This window comes from Pseudopipra pipra, chromosome 9 (genome assembly GCF_036250125.1).
Source record: "Pseudopipra pipra isolate bDixPip1 chromosome 9, bDixPip1.hap1, whole genome shotgun sequence".
Lineage (NCBI taxonomy): Eukaryota > Metazoa > Chordata > Aves > Passeriformes > Pipridae > Pseudopipra > Pseudopipra pipra.
This window is the reverse complement of record NC_087557.1, coordinates 23,754,414-23,772,432: the sequence shown is the minus strand read 5'-3', so window position 1 is coordinate 23,772,432 and position 18,019 is coordinate 23,754,414. Positions and strand designations below refer to the sequence as shown.

Below are 18,019 nucleotides of genomic sequence, written 5' to 3'. Positions count from 1 at the left end.
TTTATTACTGTCATTTCTGAAGGCAGGATTTAATGATTTAACCACAGGAATCAGCTTTGTACCTGATTTGTCTCAGGGAGCTGTGTATAACATTATTGCCTACTGCCCTTTGGGACCAGATTTACTGTGAAGTAAAACCAGACGAGACAGAACTTGAGAAGACAACCATGAACAGAAGACATTTCTCAGAGCACCAGCAAGTAAAGGGCTACTACAAGAAAGAACAAAAATGTGTATTTACAAATGCTGAACGCTTATCTGAAAGACAGTTCATTTCACTGAACCACTCCTGAAATTAAAATCTGCAAATGCTTAAGGCTATTCATGGGAGCGTTAAAGAGAAACACCCCTTTGTCCAAACAAACCAGTGCAAGAAAGGCATTAATTTGACTCACTAAGATGACAGACTTGCACATTGTATAACTTAAACATACGTGATGGGGAATATATGGAAGGAAAAAGTGTACACAGAGTATGTCAGTCATATCAGAACAATGAAGACAAAGCAAATGGACCTTTCAGTGGTGGCAGAACCACGGGAGGAGGCAGGATGGGGCAGGGCAAGGGGGCAGAACAGCACAGAACCACCAGAGGGTCCTGCCTGTGAAGGGTGAAAGCCCAGTTCCAGATACTGATTTTTGGGAATTAACTCAAGTGACAAGAAAAAAACCCCAAACCCAAAGCCTTTAACAAGTCCTGCAGTATCTTTCCATGGGAAATGAGCCAGACAGTCTTGCCACATCATCTGCCCAACTGGGCTCATTATTCACCAACTGGAGCCATCAACATGTATAGTCTAAAAGCCACAGGAACTAAAGATATAATATCTTCCCTCTTTCTTTCCTCTGTCATTACTTTGCATTTTGTCAAAGTTGTAACTATGCTGTAAACTCCTGAAGGCAGCACTGGGGTGTCACTGTGGTGAAGTGCTCAATGGGAAGCCCATCGTTGGGGCTGCTATCGTATTACAAATACAACATTGGGAAATTTAATCAAATAAACTTTGATTACTGTAGTTTAATTAGTTATAACTAGTAATAATTAGTAAATGTGCTAATTGGATTTTTGAGGGGTTAAATCCCAATCTTCGTTAGGTGGTTGTCATCATCATAATGCTTTTGCGCTTTGGAATTTAATGAATTTCATGTATTTAAGCTCATAACCTCTTGCTGTGCAAATACTATACACCATGATACACATGACAGTGTTAGATGGAACACAAGATTACCCAAGGTATACAGATGCCTGATTTCTACTGATTTTTATGTGAGCTTCAGTTCCTAGACAGAAATTGCAGGTGTCTCCTGCAGAGATGATGGAAGCACTTGGGCCATCCTTTAACTGGAGAGCACAACTGTGGGTAACGAGTGGAGAAAAGCAACTGATCTGAAGGGGCAAAAGATGAACAGGTCACACATTAGGAGAAAACACATTAGGACTGATCCTCTTGAGCTTCCTTTGTGGCTATGAGATATATCTTTTGAAGAAGAAAGAGAAGTGTTGGAAGATAAAACTGTTAAAATATCATATATATCTTAAAAAAAAAAAGAAATTCTTTATATTTGAGAGCAGTGAGGTAGAAAAGGAGTAAAAGACATGGTGATACCGAGCTTCTTAATGCACAGTTACAAAAATAACACTTGGTCAGTGAAGCCCCAAAGAACCGTGGCAGGGAAAAGAGGGTGAATTTATGTTGCTGGTTTTCTTTCACATGTTTTTTAAATCTCCACCCAGATATCGGTCAGGAAGGAACTATCTTTTGTTCATGCTGTAGTATCTAGGAAAATGAGATGTCACCTAAGAACAGAGAGCAAAGATGATGGCTCTGCAGGTCTACAGTTTTCACCGCTTATCTTCAGTCAGAGTACGTTAATAATAGTTTTTCCAGTTTAAAAACTTTAAAAACTCTTAAGTGCCTCTCTTTTACACTAAAGACCGGTGCATCAGCAGACACAATTTATAGTAAATTGCAGGTTTTAATTGGTATTTGTAAAAACAAGGTCTCTGAAGTAACTGTGGGTATTACAATTCCACCTTGAAGTCTAATCCAAGAGCAGGAGTGCTAGTGTTGCGTAACGACAAAAATAAACACGGTGAGAGACCTACTGTTACTTAAATGTGGACAAGTTGGACCGGCCGTGTAACAGTCAATGCTTCTACAGTAATAAATGTTGACAGCAAAAATAAAAAGAATGCATTACTGAGGCATCATCAAATGAGCCCTGTCATTACATGGAAACTCCACCCTGTATAAGCTTGTCAAAAAGTGTTACTGTAATCCTTTGAGAAGCCTCCTCCTCAGGCAATGGAGAAAAAATGTTCAGGATCTGCCCAGAACAGGTGTGTTGTGCTGTAATGCCAGGATTTAATCTCAGATCTCTTCACATTAATCTCACAAAGGAGCTAACTCGGATCTATTCGGGCCCATCACGCCATGCTGAGATGATTATTTACTATCCAATTAAAGTAAGCAAGCTATCAGAGTGTTTAAAAACAGACATTCCAGGGCGTACAATATTTTACAACTATTATTTGTTTTCCTAATCTCAGCAGCAGGCACTGACACTTAAGAGGAACTGATACTCAAGAGGAACTGATACTACGTGCTCTTTTCAAAGTCAGTCCCCGAAAAATCTCAGTTCACACCCTGATCAACAGTGGCAGAGGCTGGTTGTCCCTGTTCTGAGATACCCTGTTCTTGTTTACAGGAGAAACCCCTTAGTGACGTTTATTTCCTCTTTGCAAAAACCCCCAGCACCACCACCTGAGCAGTAGCTGAGCTATCAGTGTTTGTAGTAGTGACCAGAGGAGCAAACATAGCTAAAAAAAGAAAATACATCCATCAGGTGCATTAAATAATTGGTGTAGCTACAAAATAACTCTGCATACACAGAGTGAGGCTGGAATTCATCCTCCAAACCTGACTGCACTGTGAGGGGTGGAACTGTATCTTGGCCAAGGAAGCTTGGGAGAGCAAATGGGTCCTGAAATTATACACCACTGTACCTCAGGACAGGCATGTTGGATTACTACGAATACACATATGCATCTCAATGTTTTTAAGGTATTTCTTTGGAGAGTATGTAAGAAAAGGCTTAATCAAATGCAATATACAAATCTAAAAATTAAATCCAATTGCTAGTTAAATGATGGTATTTTAGCACTTGACGTTACAGAAACATGCACCAGATTTGCCCCATTAAAATTGTATGAGGCTAAACTGGTACATTTTACCAGTACATGGATACAAAAGCACAGGATTGAGCTAAACATACTATTACCACCAGCTGAGGTGACTCACTTAGCTCAGGTGAGGTGAGCAGGTGATGCTGTTCTGAGCACCCTGCCCACACCATCAGCCAAAGGTCAGTGACAGGGAGCTGACTGTAGCTACAGCACACGTCATGGTGAACACCTGTACCATTAGCTGGCAGTGGGAACAGGCATCCTGTACTGAAACTACCATCAGAGGGCACTGCAAAACATGCTGTTCCAAACAGGATTGTGCAATAGCTGTGTTTGAACCTTTCATGTGCATGCAAGTTAAAAATCCAAACTGGAGAAGTTCAGCTGCATAAACTCACTCTCACTCATTAATGACTTCATGCTGTTATTTACAAATGTTTCCAGTTCTGTTTCTCTCTCACACACACTTCTGTTTACAGCAACACTATATAGATGACTTCTCTTTTTAAAGCACAAAAGAATTTTATGCTTATCTTCCTGTGGTTTTACGATGACTTATTGTTGTTATTAAGAAAACAGTAACAGAAACCGGACTCTGTATCCTGTTTGCTATTGTAATATTTGGGGAAAAAATTGCACCAACTGCAATATCATCTTAAAAAAGAAAAGGTGGTGATGTTTGAACACTTGAAGTTGTCAAGTACAAGGCTTACAAGAAAGCTACATGTTATGTAGCAAACCACAAAAAGGCAATATTTTGTTTTCAGGCTAAAGCCCTCTATTGAGTACAGACTGCTTGTCAAATACTCCCTCTCTGGAATAGTAACTTCATAAAGAGAGGTTATTTTTTATTTTTAAACTTCCTGCTTCAAAGGCAAAAGTGTCTGAGATCACCTTTTCAGCGTGTTTGTAACAAGCGGAGCCAAGGTGTAAGTAAATATCTGGAAATCTGCCCCCAAAGTTTATGAAATTTTCCATTAGTTTTCTGAATGTCAAAGTGTGTTAGAAAAAGCTCCTGTTGGGGAAGAAATGTCACTGGTGCTCTCAGTGACAGAAAAACAAAAGGAGAAGACTACAGAAGACTTGGACAAAGGCAGATTTTTGAGAAATGTGTAAAAATTTATTTTCCACTCCCCTACACAGGTAGAACACTAGGGGTAAGAAGCCAGGAGACAATCCCATCGTGGGTCTGGACTGTCACTGCTCTTGGTCATCCAGTGAAGGAGTGAGAGCAGCTCAGGACAGGAGCCAGTTCCCTGTTCTGCAATCGTGGCCCCAAGGCTACTGAATCTCCTCTTGCTTTAAGCTTTATAGCCCTTACACCCAGCTGCAAATCCATTTGGTTTTACCCTCCTAGGGCAGGCCTATCACTGTCTCTCCTGCCCCCACCCTCTCTCCTAAACACTGGTGTTCCCTGCTCTGGCCAACTGTTCCAGTGTCCTATTCCTCCCGCTGTTCCAATCCTATCACTCCTAGTTTCTTCTCCTGTCCCTTATTTGCTCTTATCTCTCTGCCTTGATATGCTTTTCTCTCCCTCAGTTTTCTTCCTTTTTATCAACTTTTATAGTTTTTAATGCTGAACCTCTCTTAGAACTCATCTGTGATGTTAATTTTACCTTCTTATTAAAGCATTAAGAAAACTCCCATACCCAACATATTCTGTTAAAATGCAATAAAAAATTCAATTATATTGTGCTTTGGATTTTTGTTGTAATCCTCATATTTAAATCTGTGTTCAGTATTAACAAAGTTAACGTCAATTTCTTTACCAATGAATTACAGGTAGCATCAATAAAGAAGAAAAAGTGAATGACAGATACTGTGCAGATATCATGCCTTCATATTATAATCAGTAAATCTTGTACTAATGAGATACAAAATTTAAATGTGAAGAATGTGTTTAGTGAATTATTGTCAATCAATGTCTATACAACAGGATAAGAATAATCTTGAATGGCAACACACCTATTATTATAAATTCCTAAGTACTTCATTACTTCAGAATGTCACTCTCAATTTATAGAGTAACAGATAAAGATCTTTTGGCTGTATTCCTCACTGTGTGTACTTCTGTGTAATTGGAACACTGGTTTTGAGAAGTCTTGTCATCACTTACACATTTTCTGCATCGTTCTGAATGGTGGTTCAGTACTGGTGTACTGGTTAAAGTTGGTTTCAGTCCCCTTTTAAACATATTTAAGATACATTAATCTATTTTTGTTTTCTACCTATGACTTGGAGCTGGTCATTGGGAAAATATCTGATTGCTGTTTCCTTGTGTGTACATATTAAGCTCTATAACACCACTATAATGTCAACAGTTACTCATGACTAATGTTCAGGAAAAGGAAAGCAGCTAAAAATGACAAGACCAAAAAGGAGTTGTTTTGAGAGACCCAAATAAATACGCAAAGGAGATTTAACCTTCTTAATTTCTGATGATGGAAGAAACACTAAAACACATCATAACCAACTCCACTAGCTAAAGAAACATCTGGTTACTTTACATCCCCAGTGTTTAGTGGAAGCCAGTAGGAATCTGCAGTAACTTTCGACATTCACCTCATCCTTTATGTCTTCCTGCTGCTGGGCACTGAAGATCTCCATCGCAGCCATCAGCCTCATCATTAGCTCATCCACTGTTGTGTTACCTAGCAACAAAGGAAGATAGTTGAACTTCATTTCATTAAAGTTATTAAACAAAAAAGAAGTCATTTTAGAATTAATCCATAAGAAATAGCCAGACTTAAAAAAAAAAAAAAAAGACAGAGTAGAAAATGCAAATATCTCAGCAGAATGCCTTCAGCTTGCCTTTTTACTGAAAATTCAAAATTGTTTTTACAACCAAATATTGATCATAGGCTAAAATTTCAGGTGGTGCAAATCTGAACAACTACTTTTGTGCTTGTGTGAAATAACTCTATTTTTCATTTTATTCACTGATGTGAAACTGAAGTAAAGATCTGTGAATTCCTGACGTGAAATTAATTTTACAGTTTCAGAATTCCCAGGTATAATCAGGGAGACTGAAGCAATTGCTTAGTCATGTAACAAAAGGTAGGATGCTGGCAGCAGCACCCAAGTGAATTGGTTTAAAAAAAGGAAAAAAACCAGAATACAATGATGGAATGGATGTGTGTGCACACATTTTATTCAGGTATAATTAGCAGTAACATTTCAAATACTATAACTTATTCTCTTTAGTGTATTTACTTCTGATAAAACTTGCAAAGCTAATAAAGCAGAAAAGTCATCCATATATATACCAAGAAATAGAACACATACATAGGAAAATAGATAGATACCTCCTCATATTTTTCTCCCAGCGTGCCTCCTGTCTTCGATAAGACTGAAAGATTAGTTTAATTTCCTACCAGGATGCTGCTTTGGTTTCTCTTTCTAAACCAAAGACTAGACTACCCATTAGAGCCACTTGTCATAGTAGTTAAAAGGTCTTAAACCATGAGAAAGGGTCTAAAACTATAAAGTCTTAACATCTGCCTGCCTAAACAGCTGTTGGACCGTAGCAGAACAATACCAACAAGAGCTGGATTTATACTGGTGATGCTGGTCAAAGTTTTAAAAAGAATAAACTAACCAGAAGCCACAGTACCTCTAAAGAAAACAAAACTGTCCCCATAGTTTCCAACCCCAGTAAAAAAAAATAAAAATCAAAAGCAAACTTAGACAGTCTGCATTTCAATAAACGCCACTGGGACTTAAGTTTCTATATTGTTGTATCTCTTCTGTAAACATGCCTTCTCGCCCAGCCCTGAAAGGCCCTCATTGTTCCCACTTCTAACATTTGCTACCTTAGCAGAAAATGTTATCCCACATGCTACAACATGCAGGACTTCAGAGACCACCATTCATTTGGGGGTGTATTGTTAAAAGACACCAGTGCCCCGATTCATGGGAAAATAACAAGCACTGCTTGCTTGATTTCTGTTAAAGGATAAATTTAAGTAAGGCTACAATAGGTTATTGCTTTAGTTTAATACAAAAGATCACAGAAAACCTGACTAATCATTAAAACTTAATGAATGCAATTAAATAATCTGGACTATTTAATAATATAAAGATGCATTGTATTATGACTTTGAGTCACCAAGTTGCTAAAACAGTTAAGTCATTTAAATCAGTAGCACCACTGACTTCAGTGGGATGACAAAGGTGCTGGACTGTACTGCAGAGTCAGAAAACCAAGAAAATCTATTTATAAGACTATTTGTATGAAGTAAGTTCAGTAAGTGACAGCCACACGATGAATTAGTGTTGTGCTGTACCTTGCACTAAGGAGACAAAATCCCTGCAAAAATTAACCATTTTGTCCACTGCAGACTCCTCAAGAAAATTATTAATCCCAGATGCAGAAAGAAATGTAAAAGACTATTGCTGTCCACAAAAGGCAGCATTTCCTGAGGCTGAATCTCCTCAGGAAAATAAGGAGATTACAATAAAGATTGCTAGATAAAAGCAATAAATAAATGAGGAAACACTGTCATGAAGACAAACTTGTGGAGAACGCAGAAGAAATGAGAGGCAGCCATTCTTTGATGTGTTCTAATTTGAGGAGTTACTGAGAACAGCAGTCAAAGGGCAGCACTGCACATCTAAGTCATCTTGCTGTCAGCGACATCAGAGGAATGGTTATGCCAAGAAGAACTGCTCATGTAAACCAGAAAGCTTCATTTATGTGAGATTATATAGGTAACTTAAATCCTGATCTGATTTGGGGAATCAACAATACAGGTAGGTCTGAACAAGCAACTCATGTCCAATACCAGCCCACCACACGCAACAGGAACACACATATTAACACAAAGCACTGAATGCATTCTGGCACTATGCAAAAAGTGCAGCAAAAATCTTTTGAGAATCAGGGATTTGCCTTGATGTAAATTTGGAAAACTAAGTGCAGCTCCTTCTTTAGAAAATTTGGCTTGCATTTTAAAAAACCAAAATCTTTATCTGTAATTCTGCTACAGTCATAGCAACTTCAATCTCTAATACCATGTTAATTAATACATTTAAGAGTAGTAGATATTTATATCCTGGCAACTGGAAGTGTCGTCTGTGCAACAAATTCATATTCTGAACATCTTAAAAGAGAAACAATTAGAAAAGGTCTCTTGTAACAGTTTCCATACTCATGAAAGGAATACTTTTAAGATAAAGTGAGAACTGTACCTTGTATTACATTCAATACTTCATTAGATGATCGTTTTCCCATAATAATAAGGAAAAGTGGAAACTGGTCTGTCTTCTGAGTTCGAATTGTTTGGGCTACAACACTCCCGAAGTGTCTAGTGCACATCGTCAGAAACCTTGGGGGAAAAAAATAGTTAAGATTGTAGAGGTGTTTTTGAAGTTAAGTTTAAAAAAAAAATTATGCTAAATTCAGCAGTTTAACTGAGTGTTACTTGCTGTTTAACATCGAGGCTTCTGCATTCAATTCTAGAGCTCTTTACCTCTTTTTATGACAAAATTATTACAATATTTACACATATGACAGGCCCAGATTGTCTAAATGAAAACAATTAACAATTGCTTGAGATAGTGAGTTATTTGATGGAGAATTCTATTTCCTGTTACACTACCATGCAGGCCATAATTCAAAACCACCACCCAAAATAATCATGCTAAAGCAATTGTTAAAAACTTCTAAAGAGAAACTAAGTAGAGCTGCAATCTAATAAACATGCTGAAGTATAAAAATAGCAGATTTCATACAAAAGCATAATTTAATAATGAAAGATCAAGAAACCAGTTTTATCAGTCACAGAATTAAAACACAGTACTTCAGAATTGTATTTTCTTTTGTACTAGTGCCCTGCCAGTGACATACTTAGCAGTGTGGTCTAAAAAACAATAATTCTAAGCTTTTGACCAAAAAAAGCTCTTGGATATTAGCATACAGAAGTCTAACATTAGTATTCTTAACACGATCTTGAATAAATGAAAAAACTGATAAAGCTTTTCTCTTCCATTAAAGGACTGTTTGAAATTAGCATTTCTTTCAAGAGAAAAGGGTAGCTTATGATATGTTTTCAGATCTGATGGTAAAAAGTAAATGTCATAATAATAATGAATTATGAAAGACCAAATGCAAATATAGAATGCTTTAATAAGATCCAATTTAATAAAGTCTGTAAAAATAATGGACTTTTAATAACACGGGTCACAAAAGGCAAAACAGTGGAAATTCTGGGGACCAGCCACTGGTACAGACTTATTAATTCTTAATTATGTTCATGAAAGGCAACTTAAATCGTGTGTTTTCTTATGCCTTATGATAATATTTTAGGTAACAACTACTCTGAAATGTATGCTCTAACTGAAGAGCAAAGTCCTGTTGTCACATGCATTAGAAGCCAAACCTATTTGAAAAGACAAACTGCATTAAAATGTCAAGCACTCCAAGTAATTTCTTCTCAAAGATACTGAAAAGATTCAAAATTATAATTTTTTTAATCAATATGTATCATATCTAATAAAATGGCTAAAAATGGGTAAACCTGACGAGTACAGCATTGGTCTTATTGGAGGCACTGAACTACTAAAAAAACTCTTCTCAAAGACAATTTCTAGCATAACTATGGCTGCAGTTGGAGGGAAGGCAATGAGCGAGCGAGTATTTCAAAGCCATAAATGCTACTCCTTAATTCTCTGTCTTTTGCAATTCAGAACAATCAGACACAAAGACCACGTCAAAAAAGCCTCTGCTACACTGGAAACAGCTAGATAAAGACACACCGTCAGGTAAGGATAAAATAAAGTGTTTGTAAAGTCTGGACATGTAAACTCTCAAGCTAAATAATGTTTTTTGATGTTTTCTTTTCAAGTTGGGAACAGGCAAGTGAAATCTTGGCCTCACAGAAGTCAATGGTGACCTTCCACGGCAAAATTACTTATTTGAGTTCAAGGTTTCACTCCTGGAAGTAATAAAGACAGTGGACAACTGAACTGAATTCCTGAGACTTGTGTATTAAAACTGTTTAACAGTCTTCAACACAGCACAGAAGAAAAGCACTCAAGTTTCATGGAAGACCAAAAAATTTAACTGGAGGTGAAAAAGTGCCATGAGAATAATGCTAGAAGCAACAAAACTAAAGAGACAATTACAATACCAGTTGTATTAGTTAAAGATGTTGGTTTGGTAATTTTTTTTTAAATCAATTCTGTATTTAGTCAACCCATAACTCAGTCCCAAAATATGTTTTTATAGGTATCATGGTTATCAACATGTATCTTCAGAGCAGAATGAGTACACACGAGAACATCTGCTCACTGACATCAAAATAGATCCTGCCCTTTGGAACCAAGGAAGACCTCACTTGTCTGTTGAAGTAAAAGGCAGTAAAGCCAACAAAAATGTGGAGGTACAACTACTCTTCACCAAAAATCACCCACAGACCCGCTCTTTACCAGGCTAGTGGCAGAGTCTTAACACATCTCTTCATTTTACTAGATAGGTAGGAATTGAGTTTTCATTCATGATTCCCATTCAGTTTTTCTTTGCCTTTTAAGAGATTTTGAAGCTACTTAACTAATGTTGTAACTGTTTTTCTTTTTCTGCCTTTACTGATTCTGTATTTGCAGACCTTTTAACTGTATTCCACATTCGTAACCAAGTAAAAAAACTCCTCTGTGCTAATATTTACAATCAGAAGTATGGGAGTAGGACGAAAACAATTTGGTGCAATAACCAGTATCTTACTCTGTACATCACTAACAAGGGATTTTCTCACTTTCATCTGAACAGAAGTGTGCCAGATCTTTTAGTGGCATCTCCAGAGCTGCCAAGAGAACTGCCTGCGGAGTCCATCAAAGAGCCAGATGTCCCTCCAGGGAAAACCGTCTTCCACAACATGCTGGATTACTGTGATCTCCAACCAACAGTGGAAATAGAGGAATGCTGCCAGAAAGGGAGGGTATATGGCATCCTACTAGTCCTCTAATTTTAAAATTACAGAAAAATTCAAGGAGGGAGAAGTATGAGAAAGGCAAAAAAGCACTTTATGAAGGAAAAATCAGCCTCAAAATATTCTCCAAAGCTACAAGAATAAAGTCCATGAAGAAAAGTAACAGTTCTGGCAGACAGCATCATTTCTTTCATGCCTCACTATCAATGAAACCAGCAGCTGAAGCTACAGAACAAATGCGGACACTGAGCACGGGTTGACAAACACAGAAACAAACCCTAAAAAGAATTACAAACTTATTTCTCAAATGTAGGTTGAACAGGTGTTAATTCTTAGACACAGTTCACTCTGCAGTTAAAAGTGCCACACAGGAAAAATTACTCTGGTGCCATGAAGATGTTAATCTGGGGAGTTGTTGATCCCTGCACAGCAGTTACCCCCCCACGTGCACTTAGAGATAACCTGTGCGAGGAGTCATCAGCTCTCAAATGTATGGAAAAATGTATTAGGATAAAAATTTTAAAAATGCATAGGATTTTAGATAAATTTTTTTTTTATTTTCAATACCAAGACAAATTACAGAGACCTGTTACAGTCTTACTCATATAAATTCCTGTAGTTACTTTTTATTTTTATACTGGCAGGAAAACTTTGGAAAAGTTTCCTCCTAAAATGAGGCCCTTTGGCACATGGTGCCCTCTATGCTTCTTGCAAGGGAGGTTTTAACAGGAAGGCTGCACTGGAGATGTTTTCTGCTTTATCACCTCAGCCTAAAGTCCTCCTTAAAAAGCAGCAGCAGCAGCAGAAAATTGGACAACCTCTTCTAAACAACCTGTTCTCCTCCAGTCTGAACTGGCATTTAGTACACAACCAGGATGATTTTGGGCCAAAAAAGCATAATTTATTTATGGCCAGATAATTCACAAAGTTAAGCCTACCTGAAGAAACTTTAACACTTCAGAAACGGGTTCAAAAAAATGTACCTTCATTGTTGAACACGAAGAAAACAATTATGAGTATTAAATATGCAAGATTTCTGATTATTTTTAATAATGATTATATACTGTGCAAAGTCAACATAAGACTCATTAAAATGTTAATGTAAAAATAACATTTTTCTATTGGGTATTTACATTTTTAAAAGAATAAAAGCTGAGATCCTGAACTGGCATATTCATATAAGGCCTCCACAGTCTCCATAATACAGTTATTGCCTTACCCACTGGTAAAGTGGTAATTGTTGCCTCAAACAGAAGGAGGAACGAGCAACAGATAAAAGGCATGTTTTAAAGATGGATAAAGCAGCCAAATTCAAATTAGAAAGGAATGTAATACACAATTTGCTAAGGAATATCCAAAGCTTGCTACAAGTAGATTTAATAACAGCCTGGATAAGAACAGAGTGTGTGTTCAATTACTTTACAGGTGTTAGTAAAGTGGGAGGAGCTACAAGCATATTGGAAGTCAGTCAGAGAATTCAGATTAATCTTCACAAATCAAAGAATCATCCTGACAGGCAAAATGCAACTCCATAGGGTCAATGAAGGTCTCCAAATAGGAAGAACAACTGCACAAATACACCATAAGGACCAAGTAGTAAGAGAATACGACCAGATCCTTTCTCAAAACAGTCCAAAAGTCTGTCTTGATACCTGTTCTGCCTTCAGCTCTTTGGCACAGGACACTACAGAGTTTTATTTCACCTTTTCTGCTCAAGAAGCTTAATCAAATAGGCTGGAGCTTGAGAACAGTGGGACAGAACTTTCTTTGGGAATTGGTTTTATAGTGGGGACTTAAAACATGCTTACAAATGTATCAGTTTAATTCCTGTGCTTTTAATACTGCTTTTTTTTTTCAGATGACCTTAAAACATTGCTATAGGCATATAAACTGATGCACTGAAAACCTCTCTGATAACATCAGAGAGGCTGCTTTCTATTTATAGTTGAATATTATAGACATCCATATCTTACTAATCACAACCAGATCAAAATGCCTTCTCTGCTGATTTTTATTTTCCAAATTTGGACATTTTTAGATTACTAATATGAAATTACCTTGAAGTACATAAATATTTAAGCAGGGATAGTTTACCTTTTCTGGTGGGTGTATAATAAACAGTTTAACCATCATCTATATACAGGCTGTTTTGTTCTCTATCTAAAGAGACAATCACCTTTTATCCTTTTCCTTTTTTAGTTCGTTTCAGTGCTATTAGGAAACTATTCACAAGTGCAACCCCAAACAATACTATGCAGTAATTATGACTAAATGACAAAGAGATGCGAACAATTACTGAGCCCATTTTGAAACCCTACACTAATAAAGTCATTAGATGCTGCCCTTGCCAGGAGCCTTCTAAAAGCTTCTGAAGTTACAAGAACACATGGCATTGTTCGTTAGGACAATTGCTGCTGGCAGAATGAAAACCTTGAGTTAAACCATGCTGCAAATTGATCTTGACATTCTGTTAAGACCGCCACTAAAATCAAAAGCAAAGGAGAAAAGGAGAAAATGAGCGGGTGGGATGTAATCGTGGAACAGAAGGGTTCCTTCCTCACCTTCTTTCCTCCTCCTCCTCAAAACAAACCATACAGAAAATGACAAACTCGCTTGGTGTTTGGGAACCTTTATTTTTAAAACATTAATTAGACTTTTGACCTGTTTTTATTGACTGGCACTGTATTGCTATTAGAGTAAATTAAATAAAATATTGCAGAATACAATGGAAAAGGTTTTCACACCGTTCTGTGAAACCCGTTAGGGATTTAGTGCCTAAAGAACACATCCAACAGTTTTGCAAGCAACATATACAGAATCTGCGGTCACTCCCGAAGAGGCAGTGAGAAATTAACTCACCACATCCAGCTCTCAGAGACCCCACACCTGCAATATATTTGCTGAAGGATCAAATGGGATTGGGGAGCTGGAGTAATATGGTCAACTGGTCTTCATCCAGGCATGCATCATTCAGTAGGTTAGTATTAAGGGTCAGCAACTGTGAATATGGCTAATTACTTGATGACGGAAATTGCAGGTGAAGACAACCTGCTGCTGAGAAGAGCTTTAGTGAATTAACTCTTTCCTAAGCTTAAGCAAAGCGAAAAACTATCGTCTGAACATTAAAACTAACAAGTACCTGTCATCAGAGCTGAGAAAAGTTGGCAACGCCTTGAAATCCGGCGCCCAAGGGCAATGATATCAAAAGCAAAAAAGCTGCTGCAGACATTCGAGTCACTGTCTTACGGTTTTGGCTTTGCTTTGCTTGGCAAACACTATGTATGCTGGAAATCTCTTAATATTATGCATGATCTATGTTTGTAGATGTTATGTGTACAACGTTAGGTGTAAGGCATGTACAGGTACATATGTACGGATATATATTACTCTATATCTTTCCTGGATACAAATATCCAGTGGAATATAACTAGATCTTAAGTAAAAGATATACATGTAGCTTTGTGGCTTTTTTTCCTCCTTAGATCATGAACAACAAATTACAAGAATATTCCAAACATACTCTCACTAAAGTCTAAACTGAAGTCTACGCTACAGGGGATAAAGCTTTCATGTAGGTTCCTTAACAGTATTACAAAAACAGGAAGGCTAATTCTTTTATTATATTAATTTGTCCCCTTTGTTATGATTAATGAAAAGATTAATAATCACAGGAGTTACTCAGTGCTCCCTTTCCTGCAATTAAAACTTGTGGAAGCCAAAACAGTACTTCCTCTGAACTGTATTAACTAGAGTTCTTATTCATTTTGACAAAGTAACAGTCCTGAGTGGCTGCAGTCTGAATTTTTAAAAATCTGATTCCCCAAGTCATAACTCTTATGTTCTTGCAGTACTGCTAACAGGTACCTGGTATTTGCACACAGCGCTTGACTTCTAGTCCTGCCTACAGAACTCTCTTCACTCTGTTGGAATGGGTGTTGAAGAATGCAGAATTCAAAGCTATAGGATTAATTTCTATATCAGTATCAGCCAAGAAACACATTAAAAATGGGAAAATGACAAGATTTTGGAGCTGGTTCTGTTCTATGGTGTTCGGGATGGACATCCATTTCATTAATGAGAAAAATGGAAACACCTATTAGGACTAGTTTGGGAATAAAATGACATCTATAGCTCACAATATTTAGAAGATTTTTTTGGCTTATATGAGGAAAGTCTTTATATCTGTTTGAACTTATTTATGCCATGGTACAGTACTGAAAACATGCCTTTTACTACTGACATTGAGGCATCCTTATTGACTGCTGTAAATCAAGTGCACCTGATTCCTCTGCCATCCCACCCTGGCTTTTCCAGCTATTTTACAATGCAATTTTAAGAGCACAAATGAGCTGCTCTTGGTCTACACCAGCACGCAAAATGCAGTTCCTTCTGCTGTTGCTGTTGTCTTCTCACCATTCAAATAAAAGGCTACATTTAACTGTATTCATAGGGATACAAAACAGAATGGGCTCCAAGACCACTGTCACTGTGTCACATCATGAAGGGCAGTAATTAAACAGAGGGACTCAGTATTTATTTATGGGAATGCCCACAGTGCACTGGCACTTTCCAAAGGGAGAAGGAAGCATCATGCCCCCTCTGAAGAAATCACAGTCCAAGGAGCAGGATGTGACACTAAACACAACAGAGAAATTATTCTAATTCGAGCCAGCATGCCTTGTTTACCCCTCACTATTTTTTGACCTCACTGTTAATATGACAGTTTCTTTGTTGTTGTTAATAGAAAGCAAAAAAATGAAGGTTTAAAAACCCTAACGTCCAGCACAATCGGTGAGTAGGTTCACTGAGAATAGCTATAAAGCCTTAAACAAGCCCTTTATTTTGTGTTTTAAGAAGTGTCATAAGGAGTTAATAGGACACAGCTGTACAGGCTCTTTCTAACAAGCAGCTTCTGTCGCTTTGGTCACCACAGGTGTCTGTGTAACCTGCAAACTCTTATTACTAGTGTATCAAAGTTGTGCTACTTAATAGATTTCTTTAGTAAAACACAACAAAGCAATTACATGGCTGTTGATTGTCAGTCATAAAAAACCCCTCAAACACAGTTTTTCAAAAGAAACTACACTGCAATTTTTTGTCATTGTAAAATAAAAGAAACTAGAGAATTAAATAGAGGAGCAGACAATAGAACAGCAGGTAGTCAACTGAACTTAGCCACTACAGATGGTTTAGAAATAGTGTTTCCTTCTACACCAACTTGTGGGATAAAAGAAAAGGAGGAGGCTCCTTACTGCCCATGAATGGCAATACCAAAAGACTTAAGCAACTTCCCAGTCTATGTATTTGGTCCCATGAAAGAACCTAGATGTTTCTCTTTCCTCTCTTGTTTCTCTTTTAGAAAGTTTTCATCTGTTTTTGCAACTGCTTTTTCCCATAATCTTTTACTCTTCTCTAGAATAACTTAAACTAGAAACATTGCTGCTGATCCCTCCAATGACGAAACACAGAAATTCAAGTGAGGAATTCCTGAGAAACACAAGTATAATTTAAAAAGTGCATTAGAAAAAGAGATTGCTCTGTTCTCCAAGCTCACTTTCAGCAAAGAAATATTAACTATAATTTACATAGTTAAGAACAAGAATGTATTAATGCTCTATTCTAGTACTCCACAAGAGAAAGAAACATAAATGTATAATTTTAATTGTTTGATAATCACTGGAATTGTGTAAAGAAGTGGTAACCTTATTCCAGCCCAAATTACTGTTGCATCTTTTGGATAAAAGTTAGAATAACTCTAATTATAATAAACATATGCAAGACATTATCCTGGCAAGACTCAGTCATCTTCTGGGTAAATAAAAGTGATGGAATAAGGTCCAAGTTAAAAAAACCAAACAAATCTGATTTATAAATGTAATAATAATAATAATAATAAAATCATTATTTTCAGCAGATTCTGATCAACTGGTAACTAAGAGAGAGGTCTTAGTATAACAGTAAGAAAATTTGTTGGTAACACACAAAAGGTGCAGAAGGAAGTGGAATCTACAGTTTTCATATCTTTACCCATCAGTGAGATGATGGCCTAAGACACAGGATAGCTTCTATTCTATTAAATCCAAAATATCTGAACATTACCAAAGGAATGTTCTGTAAGAAAACTGTAGTTCAAAGAAGTTCATATGAATTACAAGCTTTTAATTCTTTGCATAATCTGTTTTTAATACTAATTTATCACATGAATGTTATTTTCAAAATATGATTTTCATTAACGACAATAGTTATTATCCCAGACAGCTCTCATGCAGTTACACCAACATACACACAATTAGTGTCACACAATATTATGGCACTGCAATGCGAAACTGTGAAGACACATTCCTAGAACTGTGTTTGAAAATAAACTCAAACCCAAAAGGATATCATTTCTTCTAATATTTTTTTCCTGCACAGGAACAAGAAGTCACTTTGCAATGCAAACAAGGTCAACCCAATTCTCAGTGAACATCACTCAGCAAAGCTTCACTGATCAGCTGAGCATGAAGTTTTTAGTTTAAAAAGATATCAAGCAACAAAAGATTTGATAGCTAGAGATAAAGGTCTTCCTCGAGAGAAAAGCTGCTCCACTCACAGCTCAAAGAATTACCTTGCTCTGTTTGCTTCTTTTGTCATGTCCCATGCCCAGGTTATGAAGTTCTGACTCAGGTAGGAGACAATAGATTCAGCACAAAGCATTTGTGAGCAGAAGACGTTGGTTAGTACACTTTCATCGTGGTGGAGGTAGATAGCAAGAAGCTTTCTCTGGAAAAGACATGATCAGAGATGAGTGAAAACTTCCTCAGGCTATTCAGCAATTTAAAATTGCTGCTGCAGATTCGTGTGTTAGCACACCCAGTGGAGTTTACCAAGGGTAAGAAGTATCTCAATGTGCACACATAGGGGAAAAA

At 37.1% G+C, this 18,019-nt stretch overlaps 1 protein-coding gene across 2 annotated transcripts in view; it reads right to left on the bottom strand.

Annotated features, from left to right (window-relative positions):
• Positions 1–18,019, bottom strand: part of FAF1 (Fas associated factor 1) — a 158,911-nt gene that overhangs the window by 24,129 nt on the left and 116,763 nt on the right. For both annotated transcript variants that reach the window (XM_064665251.1, XM_064665252.1), the window contains 3 exons: positions 17,719–17,873; positions 8,377–8,513; positions 5,749–5,837 (listed from right to left, as the gene is read on the bottom strand). In XM_064665251.1, coding sequence (XP_064521321.1) covers positions 5,749–5,837; positions 8,377–8,513; positions 17,719–17,873 — 381 coding nt within the window. The remainder of the gene's footprint in view (positions 1–5,748; positions 5,838–8,376; positions 8,514–17,718; positions 17,874–18,019) is intronic.